The sequence below is a fragment of the Aquarana catesbeiana genome, linkage group LG01 (assembly GCF_042186555.1).
Source record: "Aquarana catesbeiana isolate 2022-GZ linkage group LG01, ASM4218655v1, whole genome shotgun sequence".
Classification (NCBI taxonomy): Eukaryota; Metazoa; Chordata; class Amphibia; order Anura; family Ranidae; genus Aquarana; species Aquarana catesbeiana.
In genome coordinates, this window is record NC_133324.1 from 596,377,837 (window position 1) to 596,390,905 (window position 13,069).

The 13,069-nt window shown below is 41.0% G+C and overlaps 1 protein-coding gene across 1 annotated transcript in view; it reads right to left on the reverse strand.

Moving 5' to 3' along the window:
• Positions 1-13,069, reverse strand: part of WRN (WRN RecQ like helicase) — a 248,909-nt gene that overhangs the window by 49,477 nt on the left and 186,363 nt on the right. Inside the window, exons 28-30 of the mRNA XM_073598473.1 lie at positions 12,109-12,175; positions 9,973-10,085; positions 8,340-8,454 (exon numbers count right to left, since the gene is read on the reverse strand). Coding sequence (XP_073454574.1) covers positions 8,340-8,454; positions 9,973-10,085; positions 12,109-12,175 — 295 coding nt within the window. The remainder of the gene's footprint in view (positions 1-8,339; positions 8,455-9,972; positions 10,086-12,108; positions 12,176-13,069) is intronic.

The window sequence follows — 13,069 nt, forward strand, 5'->3', positions numbered from 1 at the left end:
GCACCAGCCTGTTCGTTAAAACTATGGCAAAAAGTGTGAGGTCTAGATTTCATAAGCAATGACACAAGGGAAGGTCTCTCTAGTTTTGGCTATCACTAGGATCTATTCCACCAAGGACTGTTTTCATTGTTTTCACTGTATTAGTGTCGAGTTAAAAATTCACAACTCTGAGGAGTTGGTCCTGGCTCATTACTGTGTCATAAAACTTTCTTTGGTGGGGTAATCAACATCAGATAAATTGAGCACCAGCCTGTTCGTTAAAACTATGGCAAAAAGTGTGAGGTCTAGATTTCATAAGCAATGACACAAGGGAAGGTCTCTCTAGTTTTGGCTATCACTAGGATCTATTCCACCAAGGACTCTGAAGGCATTTTATCGCTGTCCTTCATCTGCACACATGGTGGGCTAAATATGAGAAAATCTAAATTGTAGTATGATCTAGTTAGCTCATCGAGACCAGGGCATTAACCCATGGACATCCTATATATCATCTGCAATTTATCCTTTCACTGTTTAGTTCCAAAGCCTTGAAGAATTGTCAGTGAACAGCTGTAGAGCCAAATAATTTTCTTAAATTTATATTTTGTGAGATTCGATTGCTATACCTGTCTCTTCATGATAAAATTTTAAACAGCGGGATTTAAAGGTTTTTGCGGTTTTCTTATAAATAAGAGCATATCCCTTAGAGGGCTTTTTTTTGTGCTGATGCAGCCAGGGGAAGAAGGAATTTCTAAATATAAGGAGAATCAAATGAAGTCTTCAATATTCGAACAGAATCATAAGCCAGAAACCTGCTCTCAGTAGAAAAATGCTATCACCTAAAGCCACTAGCAAACAAATTTGGGATTGCTGGGGGCGGAGGGTTATATGGGCTATCCTAACAACTTTGCCAGCATAAAACCCATGGGCAAGATTTAAAGCAGTTTACGTCCTGCCTGTCCAGCCCACTGGCTGAAGAAAAAAAAAATAATACACATCTATGGCCATCTTTAGCACCAAGCAAAATGTACACTGTAAAGTGAATAAATTACAAACATAGCTTCGGTTCTTGCAGTAACCGTTAGAGATACAGGTTAACCTTATCTTACCTGTCCACAACACTGGACCCTATATAGTATCCAGGTCTAACCCATGGTGGGCATAGCCCCAAAGGCTCTTTGGGGTCTGCTCTGCATGGGGATGGACCACAGCCCTGGACTTGTATACCACGCTGCGGCTGACTACATGCATTGCGCAGGCTGTCCCCATGGCGTGGGGTCCAGGTACAGCACCCAAAGTTTTACTGAGTAGTTATTAAGAGTTGGTTGAAGAATCCAACAATATTAATAAACTAGTTAAGCCAAGAGTGACTTCTTCATAAGGGAGAGAAGGTCTAATCACCATTAAAATACTAATACTAGCAAAATACTAAAAATTCATTGAGTGTTATGGGGTTACAGGGGAGGCGTCCAGGGGGTGTGTACTCAAAAACGTTGCCAGTGTCCAATCAGCTGAACGTACGAACCGATAACCCTGGGTTTATGAACACGGAGTCTGTGTCCTGTACGATAAAGATAATTATTTTGTCCAAAATGAACGTGTAATTGTTGATTTGGATTTCTTTTGTTTATTTACTTTTGATTTTGTTAAGGGATAACCCTTCTATTTCTGAAAGCATTCTTAAATGTACAGAATTTTTTCACACCAGCCTAAAGTTTTTGCACAGTACAGTACACATATATAATCTACATAAAACAATGCAATGATTTGCAAATCTCATAAACCCATGTTTTAGCCACAATAAAAAATATAAAACATATCAAATTAGGTGATAATTACTACACAATTTCCTTAAAAAAAGAGCCATGAGGAATACTAATCCCTTGACATACTGTCTCATGTTATGTTAGTTTTAAAAAATTCTATCAGCAGAGACAGGATCTGTGGATGCCCCCCCCGGTGGGTTCAACATAGTTATGGTTCCCATTCTCTAACACTTTGTTTCTTCCATCGGCTGTATGGTGGTCATCAAACTGCCGGTTCCAATTGTTTGATGCATATACAGACGATTTTCATCATATTTTACTAAAGTGGTTCGCTATACAGTCCAGCTTGCTACATAAACTCCTGAAGAAGCTGTAATAGGCAAAACATGTCGAGATTATTGCATCTGCTGTAATATGGAATATTCAGTCTGTTATTGTGGAATGAAACCTGAATATGGTTTTTGATTTTAATGCATTTATTAAATTGTTAAAATTAGTTTTACAGAAATTGTGTAGTAATTAGCACCTTCAACCGACCGCCCCATGTACATTTACTGTGGAGCGGAGGCTTCTCTGCGCAGAATCACGTACAGGTATGTGATTTTGCACTTCTGGGTCTGCCTCGCACAAGTATTCCGCTGGCGACCCGCTCCCAAAGTGATTGGACACAGCAGGAGCCAATCAGCAGGTCTAGCGGACCCGATGTCTGCCGGGACCCGCCGATCGTTCCCAAAAGAGGCAGAACCTGGGTCTGCCTATGTAAACAAGGCAGATCGCCATTCTGTTAGTAGGGAAGACAGAGATCCTGTGTTTCTGCTAAACAGGTACACGGATCTTTGTCTGCCTACAGTTAAAGCACATCCCCCCAGTTAGCCAGTACTCCCTAGAGACGCATTTAACTCTTTGATCGTCCCTGATGTTAACCCCTTCCCTGCCAGTGTCATTAGTGCAGTGACCGTGCATATTTTTTTAGCACTGATTACTGTATTGGTGTCACTGGTCCCCAAAAAAGTATCAAAACTGTGACTTAGTGTCCGATTTGTCCACCGCAATGTTGCAGTCCCGCTATAAGTCGCTGATTGCCGCCATTACTAGTAATAAATAAATAAAAATTCCATAAAAATATCCCATAATTTGTAGATGCTATAACTTTTGTGCAAACCAATCAATGTACAAAACCCCAATCAAAATTGTGATTTTTTTTTTTTTTTTTACCAAAAACATGTAGAACAATACATATTGGCCTAAATTGATGAAATTTTATTTTTAAAATTTTTTTTATTGGATGTGTTTTATAGCAGAGTAAAAAATAATGTTTTTTTTTCAAAATTGTTAGTCTTTTTAGGTTTATAGCGCAAAAAATAAAAACCGCAGAGGTGATCAAGTTCCCCCAAAAGAAAGCTCTAATTTGTTGCCAAATAAAGGACAAATTTTATTTGGGTACAGCATCGCACGACCGTGCAATTGTCAGTTAAAGTAACGCAGTGACGTATCGCAAAAAATGGCCTGGTTTATCGAGGGGGGTAACTCATCTGGAGCTGAAGTGGTTAAAGTCCCTTTCTTTGTAGAATAGTGAGTTTAAACAAAATATATGGGATGTGGTGCTGGATGTAAATCTTATCCTACCCATATCAGTAATGAATAAGAGAAAACATACCAAAGGTTTAAACTGAGAAAAAATGTACCATTTACAAAAAAAAAAAAAAAAAGGTGATTTTGAAATTGATGGCAGCAACAGGTCTCAAAAAGTTGGAACAGGGCCATGTTTAGCATTGTGTAGCATCCACTCTTTAAAAAAAAAAAAAAAAAAAAATATTATTACATATATATAAAAATGTAATTTATATTTATATATAAAAAAAAGAATTTATATATATATATATATATATATATATATATATATATATATATATATATATATATATATATATATATATATATATATATAATAATTTTTTTTTTTTTTTAAAGAGGGGATGCTACACGGTGCTAAACATGGCTCTGTCCCAACTTTTTGAGACGTGTTGCTGCCATCAATTTCAAAATCACCTTATTTAAAAAAAAAAAAATAGAACATTTTCTCAGAGTATTTTATATATATATATATATATATATATATATATATATATATATATATATATATATATATATATATATACACATATACACACACACACACACACACACATATACAGTTTGGTCCATATATATTCGGACACAGGTACAATTTTCATACTTTTGGCTCTGTATGTCACCAGAATAAAAACCAACCAAATTAATTTGAAGTGCAGACTCATGCCCATTTGGACGTTGTTCTGTCCTCACCTAGGTATGTCTTTATGCTGACAAGATAGTGAGACCTGTTTCTCTAAAACACTCCCTGATTGTGTACTGACGAAGCAAACAGCCATGCGCGTTGACACACAGGGGCTCACTACGGCTACATGGTGCATCTCTTCACTTTTCACCGTGTATTTTCCAATTTGAACTCACTATGCACGATTTTAACTCTCATTGTGGTATATTTTTCTTATATTATGTTTTTTGTATAATTTGTATAATAAAATCTTTAAACTGTATTATCGTCCAGTGTTGCCTCTAAAGTCTGACCTGGGACCTTTTTGCCCATTTTTGCTTTTTTTCTGTAAACCTGGGTTGAGATCAAGTGATTGACTCGGCCATTGCAGAATATTCCACTTCTTTTCCTTCAAAAGCTCCTGGGTTTCTTTTTCCAGTGTGTTTTGGATCATTGTCCATCTGTACTGTGAAGCGTCTTCCAGTCAACTTTGCTGCATTTGGCTGAATCTGGGCTGAAGATATATCTTTAAAACCTGCAGAATTCATCCGGCTGCTTCTGTCTTCTAAAACATCATCAATAAACACCAATGACCCAGTGCCAATGGAAGCCATGCATGCCCATGCCATCACACTACCTCCACCATGTTTTACTGATGACGTTGTGTGCTTTAGATCATGAGCTGTTCCAAGCCTTCTCCACACTTTTTTCTTCCTGTCATTCTGGTACAGATTAATCTTAGCTTCATCCGTCCAAAGAATGCTTTTCCAGAACTGGTCTGGCTTTTTTAGATGTTTTTGGAAAAGTTTAATCTGGCTTTTCTATTCTTCAGGCTTATGAATGGTTTGCACCTTGTGGTGAACCCTCTGTATTTGCTCTAGTGAAGTCTCCTCTTGATTGTAGACTTTGGCAATGATATGCCAACCTCCTGGAGAATGTCCTTCACATGTCTGGATGTTGTGAATGGGTTTTTCTTTACCATAGAGAGGATCCTGTGATCATCTACCACTGTTGTCTTCTGTGGACATCCAGGCCTTTTCATGTTGCTGAGCTCACTAGTGCATTCTTCTTTCCTCAGAATGTACCAAAGTGTTGACTTGGCCACTCCTAATGTTGCTGCTATTTCTCTGGTGGATTTGTTTAGTTTTTGAAGCCTAACAATGGCCTGTTTCACTTGCATGTACAGCTCCTGTGAATGCATGATGTAGGTTCACAGCAATAGATTCCAAATGCACACTTAGAATCAATGCCAGACCTTTTACCTGCTTAATTGATGAAGAAATAATGAAGGTGTAGCCCACACCTGGCCATGAAACAGCTTTTAATTCAACTGTCCAATTACTTTTGGTCCCTTGAAAAAGGGGGGTGGCTATTAAGAGCTGTAATTCCTAAACCCTTAGTACATACATATACACACAAACATTATAAATATTTTTTTTCTCAGCTGTATAAGGGGCTTCAAGAGGTGAGGATTGATATTGCAGGGAAGAAGGGGGTGGGGCATGCCAGCAGGAGAATGAAAAAGAGCAATACACTGATCTTCCTAGTGAACAGCTGTGCTGCCACGCTCCCCGCACAAGTCTTAGACATTAGAGGACAGGCAGGCTGTGCTCCCAACACAGACAGAAAACTGGTTGGATTGAAATAGGAAAGCAGAACTAGCAGGATCACCAGGGATTTTACAAAAAGGAAGCAATGCAAACAGAAAAGGGTACTTTTTAACATAAGTACATGATACAACAGACACATATCAGGAATATGAATTGTTGGGGGAAACCAACATTTTAAGACTGTTTAATAATAGTGGGATGTGGTTGCTCCACAGCAGTTACAAAAGATGCTGATGAATTGTTGCAGCAAAAATAAAGGTATGAAATCATTAACAATTGGCAATCCTGCTCCTGGGACTTCTACAGCTTTTTTGTAGAGCAATTGGTTGTGTGTGGCCAGATGCCAAAATGTTGCAGCATTTAGAACTGCTTGCAGACAAGGCTGGTCAACTGCTACATCAAAACACCACAGACTTATGCATCGCAACTTAGCAACCTAACAAGCTGTATGCTTTAACCCATTTGTTGCCTGAGCCATTTTTTGTACACAATTACATGTACGTTTTTTTACATACTGGTAAATAAAATAATTTTAGGCCTGAAGATTGCATAAACCCCCAGAACTATACATTTTCTAAAAGACACCCTAGAGAATAAAATAGTGGTTGTTCCAATTGTTTATGTTACACAATATTACACTAAAGTTAATTTTAGAGCATACAAATGCAATAAATTTTCAATTTTTTTGATACAATATAAAAGACGAGGTTGCCTTGAATAGATACCCAACATGTCAAACCTTAAATGTGCGCCCGTGAAATGACGACAAACTTCAGTACCCTATAAAAGCCCCCTACAGGTCATCAGTTTAGTGTTACGGAGGAGGTCTGGTGCTAGAAATATTGCTCTCACTTTGGCGTGCGCGGCGATATGTAACAAGAGTATCAAAATCAACATTTTAGTGTATAGGTGTCCCCAACATGTGCCTTTACGTTCGTACATGCGTGTATGTGGGGGTGGGAGGATTTTATGTGCTTGTGTGTAACTTTTGTAAACTTTTTTTCTTTTCTTTTTTTCATCATATAGGGGACAAAAAGTGATGCTTTTTTTAGTGACAGGTTCTCTTTAATGAGACATCCAGGGATGTCTACCCCTGTGCTCCAATGAATCTAATGCAGTGCAGATCACACTGCATTCGATTGTTGTGAAAGGGGGAGTCTGGTTAGTGAGGTCATACAAGTTGCTTCCAGGTCAGCAAGGGGAGCATACCCACTCAGCTTCCTCCCCTCTACGCGGCAGCAGCCGCCATGCCGGTCCCAGGCTCCGCTTGCCCATCTGCGGGGTCCGCGTCTGTTACCGGGGGGATGTGGAAACAATCTGGCAGCTGCTGATGTGCTGAACTGCTTCCATCTGACAGCCAGGAGTCGGCTTGTCAGATATACACACACTCCCAGTGGATGCAGCCATCAAGAGTGTGTGTAGAACCCCCCCCCCCCCGTCAGGTTCATACAACAAACAGACCTAGCAACGAAAGGGTTAATAAACAAACCCTCTTTCCTGTTTGTACAAATCTGTGCACTTTATCACCTCGCTGAACAGTTTTAAACATGTCAGAAGTCGCAATGCAACCTTAACGCTGCGAATCCACTGCTTGTTCCTGCATCACACCTGACTCGCAAGGCAGTTCACACTGCCTTATGCGAACCACTGTGGGTGTCAATACAAAGTTAATGACACCCCCAGATCCCCAGTTTGCGTATCGCAGTGCGAACTTGTCAGTTCGTATATGAATGGGACTGCGTGAGTGTGCACACCCATGTGATCTGATTCTGGTGTGGACTAAAAAAAAGGCCCTGCGGGACTACAGTTGTATGGCTGAACTTACATTGGATTTGCACAGAAAAAAGTGCAGGGGACTTGTTTTTCCCCGCATCAGAATCGGATCGCATGGGTGTTCTCACCTATGCGATCCGATTCCTATGTGAGTTTGCACTGCGATCTGTGAACTAAACTGGGGGTCTCATTAACAAGTTAATGACACCCGCAGAGGTTCGCACAAGGCAGTGTGTACTGCCTGCAGGAGAGGAGCGACGCGGGAACCGGTGCTGGAATTGCGCTGGTTCCTGCATCGCACTAGTGTGAACCCAGGGTAAAGAACATCCCCTGTCATAAACACACTTCCTATCCTAAGTTGACAACTGCAATGAGCAGCATTGTCACCCTAGGATTGGATGTTAGGATTACATAACACCTTCCTCTCTTCTCTATAACAGGGGGAGGTATTCTGGAGTCTACAGAGATATCATTTAACATTGTTCTGTGCTAACAATCCAGAGGCAAATATCACAGGAAATTATCAGCTCACAAAATTTTGGTGTGAATGAACAGCACATTTTTTGCACTTGTTAAATATAATAAAAAAAAAAAAACTTTTAATGTTACATTTATCATACCAAAAGGGAGCAAAAAGATAAATTTATAGTTGGCGTTTACATACATTTTAGGGCCAAACTGAATGAAACCAAAACTTGGCTGCACAGCTCAGTGGAAGGAGATGGGAGGCATATGCCAGGCATCAGAAGTGCCTGCTAGGCACCCTTTTGTTAAGCTCATAAAGACTTTGCAGAATTCTTCTAACTGTAAAAATCCACTGAGTTACATAATAAGAGAATTTTAACCTACAGACTGACACTAAATTTCACCAAAATATTTGACCATATCAAATCACAAGAAAAGTTAAAACTATACCTTCAGAGTGTTGGCCACGCAGAACTCCTTAACTACTTCCACAAGAGGAGCCAACATGTTAGCTTTGGCTTCTGAGACTCCATCAAGCTTCTTCATATTTTCAATTGTTGTTGGTCTACAAAAAAAATGCAGCATATTCATCACTATGTAGGCATAACATAAGCAAACAAGATATAGTGTGTACCATCCTGTAATAACCCCCTTTGTTGCCAGGTCATTTAATAAATTCTGAGTTTTTTTTTTGTTTTTTTTTACTATAAATAGGGGGGAATAAAATTTTGAAAAAAAAAAACTGTTAGCCTTCCTTTTTGTTATAGAACATACCAATTAGAAGTGCTAGGACAGTATGAACACCCCAAAATTACCCCTTTTTGGAAAGTAGACACCACAATGTGACCTAATTTTTTGCCACCATTTTTTGTAAATGAAGAAACATACTGGCATTAAAGTGCTTAAAACATGGAGCTTGGTACCGATGAAGCAGGGCCGGCGCTACCACTAGGCGGTGCCAGTGTCTGTCTCTGTCCACCTCCCTCGGAGATGTGAAGGCTGTGCCGGGCTGTGGGCAGCCATTGGAGGAGCAGAGCAAAGACAGCCAAGATTGACCTAGTGAGTCCCCAACACCTCATCATCCATTAGGGGGAAGAGGGAGACTGAGTAGACACTTCTCTGTCATAATAATCATGGGCCTGTCCAGGAAGGGGGACAACATTAACCCCTCTCCCCCCTTCATCACTGCCAGAGCCGGGGAGCCCTGTGCCAGCCCTGACCGCAATGGGGGGCACTTCCCTGGCTGGGATCATCAGAGCTCTTCATCACTTCCCCCACATGACACCATTCCCTGATCGCTGCTGTGTACGAATGACAGCCTGGGTCTGCCTGTCACAGGGGGTCGGCGCAAGCACAAAGCAGCTTAAGCAGCTACTTTAGGGTGTCAGGGTGGAGATACCTGCAATGGCAGTTTTTTATTTTTACTTATTTTCTCTCGACATATGTCACATGTATTTCCTTTTCACTCAAGATGGCGGGGTGTGGGTCTTCAGGCCTACCCTGGCGTTTAGGGGGAAAACGTATGGCCATTAGGTTCATTCCTCCCCTGCTTTGGGGGGGTCTCTCTTTGGGAGCACTCGGTTGGCTTCGGCTGATAATGAGCAGAGGGAACTGCCTGACATTTTGGCTATGGGACATGTGTGCCTTACTCTTGCGCTATGGGGGGAGTCAGGTAGAGGTTCCACTTTGTGCACTACCATACCACCACCATAAGTGCACATTTTTGCGTGTGCTCACATGCACTTTTTTTGTTCACAATTTGTGTTTAGTTTTTGCACACTGCACTGCGGACTGTGTAGTGGATACCCCTAGGCAAAATGAGCCGCTAAATGAAGACTGATGGATCGGGACTGCAGGCAAGTATTTCCCCTAATGGAAAGCACTTTTTTAAAAAGAAAACTGTAAAAGTTCCCCGAACCTCCTTGAGTAAATCCCACTAAGTATTAGAAATCGAATTATTATCTCAGAAATCCGAGATATTTTAGAAATCTGACTTATCCCAGAATCATATTTTAGCAGGCTCTATGAATCTCTTGTGGTTAGGCATACAAATAAAAAATAGAAGGGAATATTTTTTTTGTACCTCATTTTAGCCATGTCCACAAGAACCTTGTTAGTGGCCAACACAGCTGGTGGGATGTCCTTCTCACTGGCTATTTTTTGCCTAGCTGATACCAGCTTGCCGTATAGTGTAGTCTGTAGAAAATAAACAAACGTTGTTATTTTATAAGACAACACAATTGTCAGAGTGTAGTAAATATACGGAGAGATAGAAAACAGACTGTGTATACTAAGCAGCACCTTTTGTTATAGAAGTATAAATGCTATAAATCTTGTGTTTAAAATAAATATATTTCTCCAAACGATAAACATTTCTGAATCAATAGGGTTCAATTTGTGCAGTATAAATGGCCTAAGCTGCATACACAATTCTGCATAGAGGTGACTTAGCCCATATTTACAATGTGTTAGCGTGACAGCTTGAGACCTTAAAGTGGTATTAAACTCTTATTATAAGGCTTACCTGTAGGTACTGTGAAAATCTCTGAAAACTTGCACAGTTTAGGAGATATTCAGCGTGCATGCAGCCAGTGACATCACTGGCGTATGCACTCTCAAGGTCCGCCTTACGGTGCTGTCCTTTCAGAGCCCATGCTGTAAATGGCGGCTCCCGTGCGCATGCACAGGAGTAACGTCATCACTCCCCTGGCCACTCATGTAGCTGGGGCCACTAGCCTGAAAGGAAGACCGGGGAAGATGTCAGCTCTCTCAGGGCTCAGCAGTGACATTGTGGCACTGGAGGGCTTCATTTTAAGGCACGTTTCTCATAATGTAGCACATTATGACATTGCCTTGCAGGGAACTTTTTTATTTTCCAGCAGCTGCGGGTTTACTACCGCCTCAACCTCCACATCCTCAGATGGATCTTCACCCCATCATCCAGTGTAACTGGCTTCTGTATGAGAGATTGTCCCACTTGGAAATTATGTAGTTATTTATGCATGTTTTTACAATTATCACCACTGTATAGTTATTACTGGATGTCCACTCACAGAATGTTCAATGCCCTCCAGAGGTTACTGAGCAATGTATGCTTTCACAAAGCGAAGGACAATGCAGTGTACAAGTGCTGGAAGATTATGCGTATGCCTTATTATGCCTTATGCGGTACTTTTCCACTTGTGATAATGTGAATACAGACCTTGGAAACAAAAGCATTAAATGTTCCTACAGAGTTACACAGACCTGCCAATTGTGAGGATAAATATTTGGTTTGGTGGCAAGAGGCTGACAAAAATACTGTGATCTAAACAAATATTCATTGAGGCTCTACTCATATCTAAGCATTCAAGGAACGTGCACAAAAGCGTGTTTTTCTGTGTGCAGTCACGGAACATGTGAAAAATGCATGTCACACTTGCTGTGCCATTAAAATAGAAATATGGGATTTTTTTTCCCCAAAATCATACTTACCTAGGTGGATGCAGCATCTGTCCCCCCGCCGCTTCTGCACTGAGAACCGAGCCATCGAACACCGCCGACGGCTCGGTTCTCTCAGCTCACCGAGCGCAGAGATGCTGCCTGTCAGTCAGCAGCTCTACTGCTCTGCTCCTCCATGCTCATTGGAGCTCTGGGCTGTGGAGGGGCAGAGAGCAGCCATCTCAGCGGCTCGCTGAGAGGCAGAGATGGCCATCAGTCCAGGCACCTGGCGGATCCAGACTTCCCAGAGTCAGGATGACACGGTGCTTGGACTGAACTGTGTGACATCAGCAGAGAGCGGACTTTCTCTGCTGAAAATGGGCCACAGGAGTGCAAAACGAATTGCACTCCAGTAACCTGTAGGAGAAGCCCAGCCAAACAAGCTCAGGCCTGGACTTCTCTCTTAATTACTGGCAACTCAAACGTGGCCAGCAGGCATGCGTTTTCACATGTGACAAACGTGGGGAAAAAAAAAACGTGTGAAGCTTAACAAACATGAAGGTACATGAGATCTCTACTCTATCGCAATTGTCAACTGTCAAATCGTGGGCAGATCCGCTGCAAATCTGCCCACGATTCAAAACACTGTAGCGTGAATGCAGCCTAAATATCTACAGCAACACTATCACTAAAACGAAAACATTTACAATAAAATAAATTATGTTACTTTCAAATGCAATAGTCTAAGAATAGTAACATGAATAAAAAGCAAGCGCTTCATAAAATTTACACAACAAACCTGCATTTCCATGTCTCTTGCGGAAATTGTGGGTTCAGGCGGCTTACATGGTTGCTGAGTCCCCAAACTGCTCAGAATAAAAAAAAAAAAAAATAACAGGAACAAAAAATTATTTTTCAAGTGAACCATAGTGGGCAAATAAACATGCTCTTGTTACTGTGTACAATTTCAGTCTATAAGTACTAGTTTTTCAGGGTATACACACATACATACATACAGTGGGGACGGAAAGTATTCAGACCCCCTTAAATTTTTCACTCTTTGTTATATTGCAGCCATTTGTTAAAATTATTTAAGTTCATTTTTTTGTTCCTCATTAATGTACACACAGCACCCCATATTGACAGAAAAACACAGAATTCTTGACATATTTGCAGATTTATTAAAAAAGAAAAACTGAAATATCACATGGTCCTAAGTATTCAGACCCTTTGCTGTGACACTCATATATTTAACTCAGGTGCTGTCCATTTCTTCTGATCATCCTTGAGATGGTTCTACACCTTGATTTGAGTCCAGCTGTGTTTGATTATACTGATTGGACTTGATTAGGAAAGCCACACACCTGTCTATATAAGACCTTACAGCTCACAGTGCATGTCAGAGCAAATGAGAATCATGAGGTCAAAGGAACTGCCTGAAGAGCTCAGAGACAGAATTGTGGCAAGGCACAGATCTGGCCAAGGTAAAAAAAAAATTTCTGTTGCACTTAAGGTTCCTAAGAGCCCAGTGGCCTCCATAATCCTTAAATGGAAGACGTTTGGGACGACCAGAACCCTTCCTAGAGCTAGCCGTCCGGCCAAACTGAGCTATCGTGGGAGAAGAGCCCAAAGATCACTGTAGCTAAGCTCCAGAGATGCAGTCGGGTGATGGGAGAAAGTTGTAGAAAGTCAACCATCACTGCAGCCCTCCACCAGTCGGGGTCTTATGGCAGAGTGACCCGACGGAAGCTTCTTCTCAG